The sequence below is a fragment of the Corvus cornix genome, chromosome Z (genome assembly GCF_000738735.6).
Source record: "Corvus cornix cornix isolate S_Up_H32 chromosome Z, ASM73873v5, whole genome shotgun sequence".
NCBI lineage: Eukaryota > Metazoa > Chordata > Aves > Passeriformes > Corvidae > Corvus > Corvus cornix.
The window spans coordinates 45742486-45762049 of NC_046357.1; the positions used below are offsets into that span (position 1 = coordinate 45742486).

At 40.0% G+C, this 19564-nt stretch overlaps 1 protein-coding gene and 1 long non-coding RNA gene across 2 annotated transcripts in view; one reads left to right on the top strand and one right to left on the bottom strand.

Annotated features, from left to right (window-relative positions):
* Nucleotides 1-19513, bottom strand: part of PGGT1B (protein geranylgeranyltransferase type I subunit beta) — a 36001-nt gene extending 16488 nt beyond the window's left edge. The window contains 4 exon segments of the mRNA XM_039566796.1: nucleotides 5477-5544; nucleotides 13757-13875; nucleotides 19288-19334; nucleotides 19336-19513. Coding sequence (XP_039422730.1) covers nucleotides 5477-5544; nucleotides 13757-13875; nucleotides 19288-19334; nucleotides 19336-19425 — 324 coding nt within the window. The 5' untranslated portion in view covers nucleotides 19426-19513.
* LOC109144862 lies at nucleotides 7-11916 on the top strand. The gene is made up of 3 exons (XR_002045859.3): nucleotides 7-95; nucleotides 482-577; nucleotides 11719-11916. It is a non-coding gene; the product is annotated as an uncharacterized LOC109144862 (long non-coding RNA).
* Nucleotides 19514-19564: the final 51 nt, after the last annotated feature.

Sequence of the window (19564 nt, forward strand, 5' to 3'; positions counted from 1 at the left end):
TATTTGTGCAACAGTTAAGCAAAAAGATGGGATCTCTTCAACTGTGCCTAAGTTTGTCCTGACACACCACTGGGCACTAGCTTCCTGGCAGCTGGGTAAGCACTCTTAAAACAGTCAAACCTCTGGAGGGCCCCTCCCTCCAGCAAAGATTTTACAACACAATGATCTACAAGGAGAAAGCAGTGTGAGAGATTATTAATAATCTCTCTGTCAACTGAAGCAATACCAAATTAGCCACTTATCTACTTTCATCTATTTTAAAATAATAATCAGAGTTAAAACAAAGTATTTATACACCAAATAATCACAAAAACATAAAATATCCTGAGTTGGAAGGAACTCACAAAGATCACTGAATGTCAACTGAGAACCTAAAATGATAGCTAAATGCTGACTAGTCCCACAATACAAATAACAGAAATGAGCAAGGGATTGATACAGCTGTGCTAAAATTATTATTTTTCTTTATGGTATTTTATAGGCCCATCCTGGACTGTACCACTTCATGAAAACAGAGACCACATGTAACAAGATGACTTTGGATACTTGGGATGGTTCAGTTGGGAGCAACTGCAAGGTAACTATTTCAACAGAATAAAAGCTATTTCAATGCTGAGTAGTAGAGATAGATTTTCAAATGATATTTTACTAGCATTATTGTCTAATCAGTTGTAATTCTTATTTTGCAACTCATCCTAAAAACACAAGAAAAAAGCAGCATAAAACCAAAATTTAATATTATGTTATGTGTAACTGGCATTTTTCAGGCAAGTTATTATTTCCAAAGCCAAAAGGTTTTGCTTCTAGTAAGAAACTGGGAGAAAAATTGTTACTAGCCACCAGACAGCAACAGACTGCTCTTGCACAAGGGAATCAAAGACGGTTGAGAAAGGGAGGCAGAAAACAAGGTGAAATGGCTTCAGCAGCACTGAAAAAGCTATGTAACAGAGAAGGAGAAGAGGAGAGGGAGTGCTGAGACCTGCACCTCCTCTCCCTTATTCCTGGTCCTGGACCCTCTCTTGAGAAGGGGACACAAATCTCAACAGCTCCCACTCCCACCCCTGTGCTGCAAGTGCCCCCATCACTGCCTCCTACCCTGCACGTTAAACAGACATATAGGGCACATTAAATTCCTTTTGTAAGGAATTTACAAATTCGCTGACTGACCTGAGCTAATGCACTGGTGCAGACATACTCTGAAAAGACAATAAAGGAAGTATGGCCAGGGCCTCTTCTCTATGCACTTTGCCTTTTGTGGTAACTACTCTGTAGGTCCCACAGGAAACAGATTTACTTGAATCTCAGAGATGGAGTAAAGAGTTCTACTCTATTGGCATTACCATCATGTTCTCCACAATCTCAGCCTTCTTTAAAAGGATTAACACTTAAAGATGTAAGGTGAGGGGAAGCTTTCAAACACTTGGCTCATCGATGTGACAGTGTTCCCCACTATATAATTTAGAACAGCTATTAAAATGTAACTCACAGCCACCAAGAATTCCCACTGTCCACTGCAGAGAGAGCTAAGAAACTCTCTCTACTGTAGAAGCATGGGCAAGATCTCGTCAAACACTAATAAAGAATGCTACTGAACATACACTTGCACTGGCGCAGTCCCACTTTCAAGAAACTTTCTTCTCACACCTGGCACTGTTGCCCCAAGACAGGATTCTTTCGCCCAGGATGCCAATCCACACATGGAGTTTATTAGATTTGACATGTTTGCACAGAGGTGTGTGCTGGGTGCTAAGTACACAAAGCCAACACACCTGGTTACAGCCAAGAAGCATTGATTATACTTTCAGAATATGTAAGTATGCAGTTATCTAATTTCTAAATACATGCCTACTTAATAGCTGTTGGACAATTTTTTGCATACTTTGATGTAAAGGTACAATGTAATTTATGTTTATTGCAGATGTTCAGTGGGTAGGGGTCTTCACTTGGAGCTGGGTAGCCTAAGCCTTAGAGGTGTGTTTTTCACATTATGATGATTTGAGTTCATTTAAAGCACACGATTTTAGCTGATTTAGCTAATTTGAGTAAAATTTACGGTACGTTGCCAAACGCAGTGTCTAGTCGCTAATTCAAGATATCTCTGCTTTTGTGATCTCTTTACTTGTTTCAAAACTGTTCTGCAAGATCTTGCCATTTCTCACTTCACAGAACCACAGAATGGCCTGGGTTGTAAGGGACCTTAAGGTCATCTAGCTGTAACTCCCCTGCCATGGGCAAAGACACTTTTTCGTAGACCATGTTGTACAGGACCCCTCAAAATATATTATAGAGATGTCTGCTTAAAATAAAAAAAATACATAATACAGAGATATTTTAGCCCAGGCTTACCAGGGTCTTTATAGTATTTATTTTTATCTTAAATTTACTTTTGTATTCTACTTATTGTTATCTTCTCTGTGATTCACTCTGCAAAATATTTTTAACTATTCATCTCTCACCAGTATGAGTGTTGCAGCCTTACAATGTTGTGTGAGGAATACAAAAGAAATATTTTTTCCCCAAGTGAAAGCTATGTTAATTACCACAATCTTACATGCAGCTTACTTGCAGCTACTGGCTTTCAATTTAGCTCTAAAACTGATTCACAACACTTTAAACAGACTGAAAAGACTTAGGCCCATCTGAAACTTTGAGGAGACTGTTCACCCCTAAATTAAAAAGCTAGTTTAAACTTCAATAACACCAAATCAGAGAGAGTGCAAAATCTGGAGCCACTTCAGTATATAATTATTTTCTAATTCTAAAATTAATCATGTTTTAAATGTGATGACAGAGGAGTAACTCGTAGCCCTCATTCACACTTAAGACTGTTACAGTTTGTGAGGGCTGTGTTCTGAGTTGGTGAAGTGGATATGCTTTAATTTTACTTTTGCTTCTGTCCCAAAAAAGCTGAAAAGACATTACCATCAAACACCACAAATGCAACAGCCGTAACACCTCAACTCCCAAACCAAACCCAAACAACCTATCCTTTAGTAAAGTTGGATATTCCAACATAACCCTTGCTCTTTTCTACTGTTTTGAAAGGTCCCTACTGACCAAATAGATTTGGCTATCTCTGATACCACTGACTCAGAGTTCAAGAATGAAATCACTCTAGCAGCATGTAATAAACAGCAAATGTCAATGCAAATCCAAAATACTTACAGGCTTTTCAAAAAATATTTTTCAAGGCAGATTTAACAGAATGTTTTTAAATAATGAATAAAGAAAAACGATGTGACTGTAAACAAATCTCAGAGTCATAGCAGTGAATTTCCAAGCCTTTTTTTCTGAGTTATTTCAGAACATTTCAGGCAACAGTACTGGAAATGCTTTAAACCTTTCTTGGCCAATAAATCAAGCGGATACAATCCTTCAAATGCAGATACAATGAATAAAGCACTGCAATGCTTAAATAAAAACCACATCCACATGCAAACAACTTTCTAGAGATAGTGACCTTGTAGCTAATTTCCACAGGTTACACAATTCCACCCCTTTATCCCAACTGTATATTGGCCAACACATTCTAAGACACTAATGGATTGCAACATATTTCCAGTAAAGATAGTATTTCAGTATGAAGCATATACTATAGGAAGTTGAGAATTAAAACACCACCAAGTGTTGGGAGGGGAAAACAATGCTTTGCCAATATTACACACTTTCTGTTTTCATGGCCCTTTACAAGATCTCAGAACTATATCCAGAATAAACCCTTCTAGCATCATACACTGGGGAGGATGTGAAAAAGGTTTCCAAAAGTATGCACTGATACAATGTACTACACTGTAGAGCTGCTAAAGGTGGGATACAGCTGGAAAAGAAATGTAGAGTCCAGTGTGCAGGAAGGACTGCGAAAGTACAGTAGCTCTGTCCTGTGTTTGAGAGTGAAGAATCAAATCTCACTGAAAATTGGATGAAAAATCCATGAGAGCACTAAACTAGCCTCTGCTAACCTCCTTCCTCTCTTTTATTAAAGGCACTTTCTTTTCATATGAAAGTTTAACTCTCTTGAACCTCAGTTCATTGGGCTTCAAAGCATCCTCTCTTACAGTCATGACAAACAGGGATGAACAGAGCCTTGCCTAAGTCTCCGGGGGTACCAGGTACAATCAAATACACATGATTCAACACAGGAAGAGAAATACCAGTCGCACTTGCAGCACTGACTTTGGAAGAAACAGTCAGGCCCAGCCTATTAATACATGGCTCCCTGGCTCATGTCACTGCCAAGATTTTAGGTGTTTTTTTGACAATGCGATGGCCTACATGGCACCAGACACATTGGCATCAGATGGGATTCACCCTTCTCAAAGGACCTGGACAAGCTCTGGAAGTGGGTCGTGGGAACCTCATGAGATTTAGCAAGACCAAGTGCAAGGTGCTACACCTGGCATAGGACAACCCCAGAGCGTGAGAAGAAGAGAAGCCATTGAGAGCAAAGGACCAGGGAGGTGTTGGTGGATGAGAGGCTGGATGTGACCCAGCCATGTGCACTCTGCCCAGAAAGCCAAACATGTCCTGGGCTGCATCCAAAGCAGCGTGGGCAGAAGGGGAAGGAGGGGATTCTGCCCCTCTGCTCCTCCCTGCTGAGACCCCATATGGAATGCTGTATCCGCCCTGGGGTCCTCAGCACAGGAAGGATGGGAACTTGTTGGAACACATCCAGAGGAGGCCACTAAGTTCACCAGAGGGCTGGAGCACCTCTCCTATAAGAAAAGGCTACAAGAGTTGGGATTTGTCAGCCTGGAAAAGAGAAGGCTTTGAGGTGACCTTTGTGGCCTTCCAGTTCCTGAAGGGACCCTACAAGAAAGATGGAGAGAGACTTTTGACAAGAGCATGTACTGACAGGACAAGGGGGAATGGCTTCAAACTGAAAGAGGGCAGGTTTAGATTATGTATTAGAAAGAAACTCTTTACTGTGAGGATGGCAAGACATTGGATTAGATTGTCCAGAGCTGTGTAATCCACACCCCTGGAATTGTCCAAGGCCAAGCTGGATGAGGTCCTGAGCAATCTGGTCTAGTGGAAGGTGTCCCTGCCAGTGGCAAGGGGATAGGAGCTAGATGATCTTAAGGGCCCCTTCCAGCCTGAACCATTCTATGATACCAAAGAACAGCACATTCTGCACCACTTAATTAGGGCTATTCTGCCCTTCTCTACCTCATGACAGCTCCTCAGCTAGAGAAGTCTTCATTCATTAGTAAAAGACCAGAAAAGGAGGAAACTGCACTGAGATAAGCCACAATTTGTATGTCAATTTCTTCACTGCTGTGAGAACTGAAGTTCTAGGTATCATTTTCGTATGTTTCTCAGGCACATTTCTTAAAAGTTCTGCAAACATTTCACTATTAACAGTACAAAATTCCCTGCCTTCCAGACATTCTGTAATCATGCAGTAAATATTATAAAAAAGACACAAGATCATTTATTGCCTAATTTAAAACATTTCACATATACATTCTTAACTGACCTTGGAGGGATTGAATGGCATCCCTAAATATGAAGAGCCTCTGAATCCACAGCGATTCATGTTTGATCCTGGAAAAGATTAAACAACACTCAACTAACTTGTTTTGTTGAAACAATCATTATAAACCATAATTCTCTAATGAGATCAAGATCTGCTAGTTCAACACTATCCACAGCCTTAATACAGTGTGCATGTGTTTCGCAGTTCTCAACCTTAGTTTGTTATCTCTCTGATTAACAAAAAATTAAACAAATAAAATCACAAGCAAACTTAACTTACTTACTGCTGCAGTGACAAAACACAAAGCATCAGATTTTCTTTTAATTTGTTGGAAACACAGTTTGTATCACCACAGACTTGTCTTCTATGCTCACAAGAAAAAAAGAAGAAAAGGACTGCTCCCCTGGGAAAATGGCCAGAGTTAACATATTTTTTTATTCCTCTCTGGATTCCTGCCTGGTAATACCGTCTGTTCCCAAGCAGAACTGTTTCAAGATACTTCGCAACATGTTCAAGGACAAACAATTCGCAGTTTTAAGTACATTGTAGCTATCAAACATTTCTGTCAGTGATTCAGTGTAATTTGTTTCAAATGTGTCACAATACCTGAACATGTAGCACATAGAAGTGTGAACCACACACTGTCAACAGTTAAGTACAGCTTTGCAGGGCTCAAACTTGCTTTTGCATGGCAAAACCTCGGTTGTTTACTGCTCGGTGTCTGAAAGTAAAAACCTAATGAATGCCACAGTTAAACAGCAGCTGGCTGTTCTTAAATCCTCTCCATGTTTTCTAAGTTATACAGCCATTAATCTAAAAAATCCTCACGGATATTAGGGAAAATTGCACCAGAATAAATAAGAATTAATAGTTATAAAGCTGAAACTCTAAGTAACATCACTATGCAATATGGCCTACAAGCTCTGGTATAACTTAGCAGCATATTACCTTCTAATTCTAAATATAGTCTGTATATATGCAAACTTCAAACTAGAAAGGTTTTATTAGCCTAAGAATTTCTACTTGGCCTAAAGTACGCAACTTTCTCTGCAAGACAAGTCTTTGGATCTAACTGACATGGAGCAAAACACCTACAATTCTCCACTTCCTCCACAGTTCAGACAAAAGTACTTTTAAATGATGCTACACACGTAACAAAAGCAACTTCAGCCTGCTGAAAAGCTGGTGTGCCATAGTCAGATCCACAAAGAGGAAAAAGAAAGAGTATCTGTATTTGTAGACAAAAAAAAATTTCATAACTGTTTTTTTTATTATAAACTAAACATTCTCATAAGAGAACATTTGTCTGTTCACTCCCAGAGTCAAAAACTTGCATTTCATGTTGCATCAGCCTCTGGAAAGCACAAAAAAATTGAACGAGTTTTAAAGACCAATCTAAGGTCTTGAAGGACACTGCCCAAAAAAAATCACAATTTCAAAAATGCCACAATGTGAATTAATCAGTAAGGGAAGACCTAGAATTCCTGCCTGGTAATTCCCAGATTTCCTAGGTGACATCATGGGAAAAAAAATCACCATTCACTTTCATTTTCAGTAAAAATGAATCTGCGTCTTAAGTACTTAAACAAACTAGAACACTCACTTTGAAATGATACTAGTGCAGAAACCCTTCATCCAGAAGAGAGCTGCTATGCTACTAACACACAGCTATCCAGGCCTGCTGCAAAGGGAAACATGCTACAACCAAGACAGCGCTGCAGTTGAACAGAACTCAGCTGATAGTTGCTAGATGGAAGGATTCATCCCAGAAATACTGATCCCCATCACTGGCCTTTTGGAGTGTAGCACATAGTTATTATCATAGTAGAAATGACAGCGTGAACCACAAGTTTCATGCTACTAGTGTTTTGTATGCTGTCAGTGGGTCGCTTTGATTGTCTTCTGAATTCACAGATAATATACAAATAGATTAAAAATGAAGTACATTAGTGAAATCATGCCCTATTACTCCCTTTAGATGTTAAATTTTCATGTAGTATTTGAAAATCTTTTCTGTGCTACTAAACTTCTATCAACTAGAAAACAGCATTTGCAATTTTAAAATGTTGGAGTTTTAAATGCATTGCTGTCAATTTAAAATCTATTTTGACTCTTTCTGTCAGTACTTCTGATCTCCCATTCTAAACTTCTCACACTGGCTCCTAAGAAAAAAACAGAAGACCAGCATGCCCTTTAGGGCAAACTTCGCAGGGAATTTTATCCTGTCCTCAAATGCATTAATCTGCCTGCAATAGATGCTTCCTAGACGTTTGGTATTACAAGTGAGTTGCTAAATCTCTAGTCACAATACATGCATTAAAAAATAGAATTCTTAGTTGATAAAGGAAGCATTAAAATAGGAAGTGAAAACAGCTTGTTTTTACCACATGACTCTACAACACTGATGTTGTGTCTCAAAATGGTTTTTTAGCATCCTGTGAACATACAAGCTCAAAATCAAATGGGAACCAAAGGAGAGTTACAGGAAATTACTGTCTTTCAGTTTATGAAAGAAACCTGATAATGTGAAATAGAATTTTCTGTGAAGTTGGTTTTACTATTTTATTGCAAAGCACTCATACTTCTCGTTTTATGTAATAGTTTAGTATTGCTAATCCAACTCTTTACTTTCTTGAAACAAAAATGGGCTGTGAGAATCAGAAATAGAATTAAAAATGAAATACACTCAAATTAAAAGGATATGATCACAGCTTATGTCCCCTGGGAAAAACCTGCTAGAGTGACCAGTTCAGCTCCAGCAGTTTGCTGTGCATCAGTCCAACTGCAGCTATGAAATGGTACCACCTGCTGTTCACTTCCACCATTAACCTTACTCAGCCACTTTCTGCAGGAGCTTAAGACAGAGCAAAAAGTAATAAATATTTCATAAACTGCTGTGTAACTACTGCAAGCTGAACAAAACACATCTGGAAAAACTCTCCTCATTTGACAACTAAAGAAAACCGACCCTTTCCAAAACCAAAAGACTTCATGCTTAAATCAAGAGCTGCAACTTTCCTGCGAAGAAAAAGAGGTTACTTATGTATCCTTAAGCCAGAAAGTCCTTAAGATATGTAAAAGAGCTTCACGTGATGACCACAGAAAACTTATCCTAAGAGCTCTTTTTTTACAGACAGAGCATTTTCGTTATTTTTCATGATTTCTCTTGCAGGGAAGGATTGATAAACTTTTACCACTACTTTTTCACATTCAGATTATCCATGCATTCCTCTGGCTGCAAGGGTTCTCTCCTTTTGCTAAGTACAGGAGTTTACATACATTATTAAAATCTTATAATATATTAAAAAATCATAGCTTTAACATAGGCTGATTCAGTCAGTACATCCAGATAAAAGTAAGCATAAGCTCTTCTCACTGAACTAGAGCTTGTAATTGTTCCTGTAAATCAAAGCACTACAGTATGTCACCAAATGCAAAGTTGAATTCTCTGAAATGGAAGTCCATTATACATCCAGATAAATACTTCAAATGTAGCCATTAAAGAAAGTTATGTTGGAGGAAAATTTGTATTTTTGCTCAAGAAACTCAGGATCAGAAAGCTCAGATGTATCAATGATTTGAACAAAGTCAATGTCATTTTATACATTTTTTTTTGGTACTGCCACATTAGAAAAAAGAATCATTAATACAAATCTAAATTTAGACTTTGATAGAACTAAGTTTTAAGTCTGTCGTGTAACATATTGGTTTTCAGTCTGTTATCCATGGGTCCTGGGGATTCAGACCAACAAATAAAATACGTTTCAGTGTTCCTTTCAGTTCCATTTCCTAGTACATCAAGCTAGTGAAGCATCCAGCTGTCAAAAAGTACAATTTTCTTCCCTCGCCCTCAGTGGGCTGGCACTGGGACTCCTAATCAACACAGTTCACCAATGCAACACAAAGCTAACCTTCTGTTAGATAAATAAATGCATGTTTTTCTGCCACTTCAGCAATCTCTCAAGCAGGGTCAAACAAATGCCACTGTTCCTATGGGGGAGGATGGTGGATGAATATGGCCAAGCAGTGTGCTTCCACTGTGTAATTTAGATTACTTGAGTACAAAGTACTCTCTGGATTCACTCTCTTTTAAAAGTGCTGAACTGGCTTTGAATGTGACTTGCAAGAAACTGGAATACATCTTCCTTAAATTGCTACGAGTTGCACTTTAGGTAGGTAAACTTGAAATTCTGTCAAGAAGCTGCACTATGAGAGGAAAAACAGCAAAATACTGATATGGTAAGGATCTTAAGAACAAGCAACTAGTTAAAAGAGGGTCTTTTGTCCCTTTTCCAATTTCACTAACACTTCAAAAAATACGTTTTAATCTAAAAACGTATCATTTCTGGTAAGGCTTGTAAAAGAACACCCTCCTCAAAATGAGAAAAAAAAAGCACTTTTTAAGATTTCAACTTCTTTCTAAAAGGAAACAGAATGAGGTCTTCTTGCAGTGAGCACACAAACAAAACCGAAACAAATATTAGTTATGCACCTAAGCAAAGCATTTACTAAAAGGGAAGGAAAGGTAACAGTGGCCAAAGTCTATGCAAGATAAAGCCAAACTATTTAGTGTGAGTTACAGAAGACAGGGGCCCTTCAAACAAGCAGAAGGCAGCAGTAAGTTGAAGCATTCAGCTAAAAATATGTTTCCGTTTGAGGGTCAGTTTGCACATGTGACATGCCATTCCCTCCGAGTAAGAAATGGTATTGAGCCAGTCTCTGGAAGACTTGAGCTAAAATTATGGTACCTAAAGGACATTATCTGTTTGTATCACAGCTACAATAAACCCACAGAAGAATACAGTCTATCCTGACAGACCTTAATCTTCAGTTTCCTTAAGTGCATTTTGATTAGGCTGACAGACCATTTATTTGTTTTCTTACTCAGTAGATCAAGATCTCACCACTTAAGTATCAGTGAACTTTAGTTTCACATAACATTTCAAAGGCTACAAACCTCTGAAGTGAAGCTATCATTAGCCATCAGATATATTACATCTATCACTAAATACAAACATGGCACCTAAAACTATCACAGCGTATTGTGAGACTTCATCTAAGAAGTGCTCTAAACCATGAAATTCTAAATTTTCTAGAAGGTTCTGTAACACTGCTGTTGGGTTGACTCCAAACAGCAGCTGAGGCAAGAAAATAGAGATGGAGAGAAGACTCACAGAGCGAGACAGAGACAGTTTGACAGGTGAAGCCAAAGTTCTGGGCACCCAGCAAAGCAAAGTGGGAATTAATTTACTACATCCCATCAGCCAAGCACGTGTATAGCCACTTCCCAGAAAGCAGGGTCTCAGCAGGTGTAAGGGTTACTCAGGAAGACAAATGCCAGAGTGACAAACACTTCCCCCTTTCTCCCTCTTTTCCCAAAAGCTTTTATTGCTGAAAATGATGTCAGATGGTGTGGAGTGTCCCTCCAGTCAGTCCTGAGGTTAGCCTGGGTCAGCTGTCCTGACTGTGTCCCCTGATATATCTGCCATGGGAAAAGGAGTGCAGAGGAGGCAAAAAGAGCCAGCCTTGACTGGCACTGCTCGGCAATAGCTGAAAGACTGGTGGTTGCCAACACTCTTTCAGTATCAGGCTCAAAACACAGCAGCTTAGAGGCTACTATGAAAAAAAAGGAATTCCAGCCCAGCCAGTACACTTACTATAACAGTTTTTGATAAAAATAAACAGACACTAAGTTTGCAAAGCATCAACTGTTCTGTCTCCCATCCACTGGAAAAAAGACTGTAAGGCAGCAGTAGTTCTCAAAATAATTTGAGTTTACCATCTTAAAAACAATGCTTTAAATAAAAATCAATTTAAGTGCTGTGCATAAAGGAATCTTTGGAGGGACAAATGTGAAGTGCAGAAAAATTTATTTTTCTAATAAGTATTTCAGGAATTCTCTTTTTGACTGATACTGAACTTTAGAAATTCAACCACTGATGCAATCAAGAACAAACCCCAAGATTCTGTAAAAACATATTCCCATTTAAAATGTAGCTTTTAAACTGGTTTTCAGTCCCAGAGTCAAACTTAGTGAAGAGTTCTATCAAGTACAATAGAGTTACTTTAGACTGGTGGAATTCATCATTATAAAAAGTATTCTAATTTAAATGTTTAAAAACCAATATTCCCTGGAAAGAAAGATTTATTAGAATGCATGAAAAAAATGCTGCAATAGCATGTTTCTTTAAAAGTAAAATGTTGTGCTTTCTTGGTCTTTTTTTTTTTTTTAACCTGGACAGATTCCAACCCATCAAGTTAGCAATCGCCTCTTTAACTAGAGATGCAGGAGCACTTTGAAACCAGAAACTTCAGTGCCCTAGCCTACCTACCACAGTTCAGTTACTTCTTCAAAGAGACCGAAAGAGGGAGCAGGAGCTCTGCTGCTGGGAGGCTGCCAATTAACAAGCACTGCACCCACCAAGGATTAAAAAACAGAGAGCCAATGCATTTTACTGAAAGGAGATATTACAGGAGCGTAGGTGTTTCCTTCTTCACATTTAGTCATCCAATTTCCAACCTGCTGCTATCATCATCATTTACATTTTGCACTTTCTATCGTCCAACAGAAAAAGCAAAAATGAAATACAAATAATGCTAAAGTTTCAGTAGTCAAGCGACCAGATAAGAGCAGTGCTATTACCAAAAGCGTAAGAAGTTATTACAGTATGATACAAAAATGCAAGACTGAAGGGAAGCTTGGTCTTCTAGTGAAAAGAAGAAAGCACAGAGTGCACTGCCAAAAGTGCGCTCCCCAAAACTCCCCTCAGTTTAATAAGGGGATGATAGCTAGAAAAAGAAGGAGCACATCTCCACTGAACCGTTAGTCTCCACATCTGCATGCTGAGATTTTGACTGCCCTCCCTAGGAGGCTCTAGACAAGAGCAATATTCTGAACTTTGGCCACGTAGAAACCCTCAGAGAATTACTGCTTACTGTCAAAGACAAACAAACAGAAATGCCCGTTCTGATCTCTCTTCTTGCAAACTTCCCTGTTCTTTTGGAATGAAGTCCTGAAGACTGCGATAAAAGTCACAAAGTGAGCTACTCCTAAAAACAAAGCATGTACACAGTGGAAAGATTTTTTAACAGTAAGGCACAGGAACCTTCTAATCATTAATAAACTTTGCAGGAATAATTATGTAATCCAAATTTTCAAGAATCAATCCTGGAATACAACACAAGAAAAAAGAAATCTATTAGAACTAATTTCTGTCGTGGATCTGATGGTTTCTAAACCTCCAGAGTAAGAAAAAGGGTTTTTTTATTACTGTAAAAATAAAGCATCAGCAGTCTTGATTTCCATATGCTTACTTCATAAAACTGATTTTAGAGACCTAATTTGTAGTATATAATTAGACAAGATAATATAAAGGAAACACACAATTTTCTTTCTACATCCATCCAAAGTGCATGTTCACGATTTTACAGACAGGCACCTGGAATTGTCTTTGCTCTGGAGACCACCAGCCTGGAGCTATGCCCACACCAGCATTTAACATCCCAGCACCTTCTGTCATAAAGCAGCAGTGCCTTGCCCACATCTCCCTCCCTCCTTCCAACCCCTTCTACTGCTACCAGCCATTCACCTGGGCTGCCACAGAAAAAACCGCCACCACCAACTAGCCTACAGGAACAGCACCCCCTAACTTCTTGTCAAGTCACCAGGAAAGGAATGTTTCCTGTGTGTTCCCTCACCAGCTTGAATCTGCTGTGCAATCTGAGGAAAACTGGGATTCAGCAGCAGCACTATTCCTTCTCAAAACCTTGGGTGAATTCAACCTTCACAGATCTAAGGAACAGATCTTTCTTTCTCAAGCAGGGACTGTGTTTATCTTTTTTGCTTCTTACCCTTAAACCTCCAATTTTCCAAAAGCTGTTGTAAATAACCACACCTAAGATCAGAGCTCCTGGCATTGGAGTGGAAGTCAATATAATCCTAGTATTAATAGTATTCCTATTAGACTTGTAATACTTTCACAACATATCCATTTCTTTTAGAACCAGGTGAAACATTCCTCTGAGATGCCTAAAAGTGCAACTTCATTATACTATTTTAAACTGGCTTATGTTCAAATTAATTTCTGGTTTTTCTAGCTTTATTATTTGCGAGGGAGCTATTTCCAAGATCTGCTCAACATCACTACCTGAAATTATCAGGACAGCACTTCAGGAAGGTCAACCTTGTATTTTATAAAAACAAGAGCCATCCACTATTCCCCAAGTAAAAAGCAAAAGTAAAGATGTTAATATCAATAAAAAAACTAAAAACTCACTCACTGTCTTCTGTGGGAAGGACCTGCAGGGAATAAATCCATTCTATTATATCATCTTTGTTCACCACATCTAAGGAATCCAACATATCCAGACCAGAGAGTGCGAAAAATGCAATTGTCAACCTAAAAGAAAAAGATAAGACTTACACTTCCCACCATACATATCATGGGGAAATTAACAAATGGTTGCAGCAACAGATACCTCTATGAATTCTCAGCCTTTGACAGTGGTGCAACACAGAGCCTAGCTCAGAGTACATGAAATTTATCTACTGGACAAAATAATGTTCTTTGTACTGAAAACATTTCTCTGTCTCAACAAGGTTTTTCATATAAGCTGCCCCTCCTTTTATATAATAATGACATGTCAATTCAAAATTTACCTAAGGGCCTGTCTACCTGAAAAAAAAAACCCCAACAAAACAACCCACTACAAAGTAAACTAGGTTATGGTATTAACATATCGAGCACTAGCTCTCTGTGAAGAATTCTTACACAAACAATCCCCTAAACATGCATTAGGTGCATATGCAAGGTAACCCTTAACTATAGTAAGCTGCCTCTCATTGTGCCCCAAACCCAACTTCGGATGCTTAGATGTCAGTGTCAAACAGCAAAGCCTATTTTGTAAGCAAACAATGTATGAACAGGCATATAGGATGAATTAACATCTAGAGGTACTTATTTCTGGTCCTTGGGTGTAAAGCAGGCTACATGACTACCTTACTTAAACATCTAAAATTAAGCATGTCACATTCAAGTCTCCAACAGAGCAGTGAAGTAGCTAGCATGCTGAATGTCCTTATTTCCTACAGCTTGCTTCCATGAACATGGGCTATCATACCTGCTAACTAACACCTTCTTTGCTAGGTGTGTCTTAACTTAAACTATTGCAGCCACCCACGGCATGGCCCTCCAACAGGGATTACTCACTCTGACAGAGCACCTGAGCAACTGCACTGGGTTAGGAACCTGGGAGAACTTGCTATGAGAGAAAATGCTCATGTAATGGTACCTTGGATGTTCTGACTCAGACTAAAATTAGCTGGATGTATATTTTGCCACCCACACTTGTCTGCTGATCTTTCTAGAAATTCTTGTTCTCCTTACACCAGATAAGATGATGGATTGTGAAACAACTGCTACACATGCAGAAACTACAATTCAGCATGCCAAGGAAAACCAACAGTTAATAACAGCTTTCCTTAGGAAATGAAGCTGTAATTTGTATTTACCTCACAAACTGGTGAGCCACCTTGGCCACCAGTAGTTGGCACCTCTGAAGAGACAGATGCAGACAGAAGCCTCCAGAGCCACTTAATTTCTGCATGAGGTTCTGCATCAGAACCACAAACAGTAAGACCATGGAAAAAATGGTGATGTGATCCAGCCCAAAGCACACAACCAAAATAATTACTCTAATTAAAGCACAGCAGCCAAATGACAATGCAGCAGATGCTAATCTCAATAAAGTGGCACAACGTCCTAGGGTGACATTCCTACCAGTGGGCTGGTAAAATATGTATCTTTACTATTATTATTTCCAATAATTATCTGAGTAGAGAAAGCCAAAAAAGTATGTTGCACACAGAAGTATTTCTATCTGGAACAAGAGCAAATTTTAACCCTTCCAATGACTAGGAAATTGTCTTTCAAAGTGCAAAATTAACACTTCAAGGCTTATATCCACTTTTACCATCTATCAGACCTCTGTTTAACCCAAAATCTGACCCTGGATAACTAACTAATTAAAAAAAAAAAAATAAAAAAAATCACTAATTTCACTAAAAAGCCCCAAGAAATTTATTGTGCAGTTACAATAAACTATTTATTTGAAACATTGCCTGTACGTTCTGATATTCACAAACACTGACAGTCTTTTACTAGAACTATTTAAAATACATTTTCACTCTATTTTACCCAGCTAAGTTACTTCCAGAGAGGCACAAACAGCATGCCAACATCAGCACTAGAAACTGCTACAAAGTAGCTCCAAAACCACAAGGTGATACATACAATACAGACAGTAAATCTCATCTACAGTTAAAAATGCATATGTCAGATATATGAATTTAAAAAGTGGTTTTACATATAGTTAGGGTTCAGTTCACTTATTCAGAGTTGACTGTGTCTCCAGCATTACTAAGGAACAGCCTGTACTGTGTTGGAATTTATGTACGGTGGGCAAGAACAGCCGGCACCACTGGTCATACAGAGGTTACAACGCAGCCATTTAGGCACTGAATCCTTACTTCATATGCTACGCTGCCTCACAGAAAATTAACAGACATATGTCCTAACAAAAACAACTCTTAGCAGCACCTTAGGTGACACATGCCAAGAAGTGTAAAAACTTTATCTACAGCTACTTCCACACAGGATGGCCAACAGAACACTTCTGATGACAGATCCAGACCCCTTTGTCTTCAATCGTGGACAAAGACTACAATTTCACTGAAGAATTCAGAAAGCATTTGAAGTGACAAATTGAGAAACTGATTAAGTGCACTACAAAGAGCACCATGAAGGACCTGAATCTTAAAGACTTCAGAGACCAGCAGAGTTGCATTCTCCTGCAAAACCTCAGTGCTGACAATCATTGTGTATGAAACACTATCAATCAGAATGCTTAAAAACTACTCTTGCTGCAACTACTGTTGCATGCAATAGCTACAGATAAAAATAATTACAAAGGCTTTGAGCAAAGAAGTTGAGTAGAGAACATGAAATGAATTCTCTTTATTCCCCATTATTGTTTGACAATCTACAGCTTAAGTTGGAATGCACCAGCACAGTAAGGAAAATCTCACTCTCTACTACCCTTGTCTGGTGACAACAAATACATTTTTCTACTGCAGTGCAGTGAAAAAAACAATCTGAAAAACGACTTTATTTATTTGACAAATTTTTCTTTAATTTAGTTGAGTTTCCCCATCTAACTCACAATGGAACCACTCAAATTCAGGAACAGGGGAAATAAGAACAAAAGGGTAACAGCATTTCTTTCTGCAGCTGTATAAGCTCCAGAGGTTTGCTGAAGGTTTGCTGAACTCTGTGACCTTGAACTTGGCAAAAAGGCAAACTTAATACCCTTGAGGTCAAACTGGAGAAGATGCATTTATGGTTCAATCCCCCACTTCGCATTTGTCGACAGACAGGTGCGCATCCCTGCAGAACATGTCCATGTTGCCAAGGGCCTCTGAAGCTCACTGGTCCCATCTTTTGCAGAACACAGGGCCTCAGAGGAGATGACCCAGGACCCTGACAAGCCATGTCCTCAAAGGTAACTCCATCACTTCAACAGGCAAACTTTTCACGGTTAACTGTTCTAACAGCGAAAAACGTTTTTCCTACAGCCACACAATTCTCCCCAAAGTACCTCATTCCCACAGCCTCCTGCCCCGTCACTATGGTCCCTTGCAAAGAGTACACCTCCATCTTTCTTCAGTGAGAAGTAATACCTCTCACTAATGGAAGACTGATTAGATCCCTCCTCCTCTAGGCTGAAAACATCCCATTTCTTTAGCTATTTTCAGATGTCAGTGGGGCTAAGGTTAGCTATTTGTGTTATCACTCTAATACATTTGCATGCTGTTGTAATTTTAAGACCTATAAAAAGTTGAGCATAGGATACCTAGACTTCCTCTTGCTGTCATCTAAAATAAATGAGAAAGTAGACTGAAACAACAGCTAATTTTTAATGAATAAATGGTTTACAGCTCTGCAATCAAAATTTCACAAAATTACAGAATAGCTGGGGTTGGAAAGGACCCCTGGAGATCATCTAGCACAACCCCCCTATCCTAATACAGGTTCACCCAGAGCAGTTTGCACAGGATCATGTCCAGGCAGGTTTTGAACATCTCCAGGGAAGAAATTCCACAGCCCCTCTGGGCAATCTGTTTCAGTGATCAGTCACCCCCAATCTAAGAAAGTTTTTTCTCATATTGAGATGAACCTTCTTGTGTTTGTGTCTGCTGCCCTTTGCCCTGTCACAGGCACCACTTAAAGAGTCTGGCCCCATCCTCCTGCCACCTACCCTTTAACATACTTGAATGCATTGGTAAGATCCTCTCTCAGTGATCTCTTCTTGAGGCTAAACAGACCTAGCTCCCTCAACCTTTCCTCACAGGACAGATACTCCAGTTCCTTAACCATCCTTGAAGCTCTCTGTTGGCCCCTCTCCAGGAGTTCCGTTTCTAACTTCCCTTTTTAATATAAAGTTGTGTTATTCTACACACAGCTCAGCACTATCTGTACTAGTCCTTACATCTTTATGCCAAGTGTTTGTGCTCTCAAATGAAATAAAGCAGGATGACCTGACCAAAGATGATGCCATGAAGATTTTTTGCCTTTTCTTTTATACCCCTGTTATACCTTTTTTTACAACTTCTGTATTCCTAGTGCTTTTTGCCTACATTCTTGGACTTGTTTGTCAAGCTGAGAGACTAAACATTTTAGAAGCTTCGTAGCCAGGGATCAGTGTGCCCCAGACCCCAAGGTCCTCTCCAGAACACATCCTGTAAACCAAGATAGAACCATCCAGGGGAAGGTTCCTTGGGGAGGGGGGCTCACTCGAGCCTCTCATTGGGGAATCTTTGATAGATATGCTAATTAGGAAAACCTATAATGTTATACCCGATCTTTTGGGGGGGTGCATTTTCGCAGGGTGCATTTCGGTGCATTTGACCTGGATGTGTGCACCTAAGGATCCTTAAAATAAATACCAAGGTAAAATCCCTTTTCCCCTTCTAACTGTGTATGACTCTTGATTTTAAGACCAGGAAAAGGCATCAAAGCCATTGAGCATTCCTCATAGCATGACCTGCAGGACATTACAAAATGGAAAGAATCTTACTATTTTATTGCCTGAATAAGATTATCAAACTATCTACGTGTCTCCAACATTTTATCAAGTGCAGCTTGATAATCGCATTACTGGTCTTCTTACACTTCAGATGTAACTATCTTAGGTGAAGACTTGAAGAGGATCAAATAAGTACATTCTGAAGCCGTAAGAGGAACAAATGCCTCTCTAATTCAAAGTGAGGAACATACTTCACTAGTATTTTCTTTTATACTAACTAATGAAGACTTAAAAATATTTGTTACATGAACAAGAGTCTTCTGCGTGCTGAAGTGAAGCTTAAGTGATTTACTTTAAAATGGCTTCCAGAGTGGATTAAGAGAGTGAAGCACTGGATTTAAAACAGATTAGAAGATCAACAAGTCTTCCCTCGTGGATGTCAAGCACTTTACGCGAGCAGTGACTACACCCCTACATTAACACATTTTCTGGGAGCCGTCTGCTGGTGGGCAGATTTATAGGGATCCGCTTCCTTTCCGGCCGCGGGGCGCTGCTCCCGGCCGCGGGAGGCGGCAGCGCTCCGGGAGGGGTTTCCTGTCACCGCCACCGCCCGACGGGAGGGGAGCGCGGCCGGGCCCCGGACGGCCGGGGGGCGCCGGGCGGACACGGCGGCGCCCGTCCCGCCTCCCACCGCGCGGGCCCGCCGGAGGAGCCCGGCCCGCTGCTACCTGCTGGTCTCCAAGGACGAGTAGCGCTCGGGCAGGATCTGGAGGCACCCGCTGGAAGAAGCGCACGTGCCGCTCCCGCAGGAAGTCCAGCCGCTCCGGCTCCCCCGAGCACGGCGCGGCCGCCGCCGCCATCTCCATCTCGCCGCTGCTGCCCGCGCCCGGCGCGCCCGGATCGCGTCACCCGCGGCGCCCGCCCCGGGGCGGGGAAAGGGAAGGGAAAGGGAAGGGGAAGGAGCGGGAAAAGGCAAGGGGGAAAGGGAGGAGCGCTTCAGTTCAC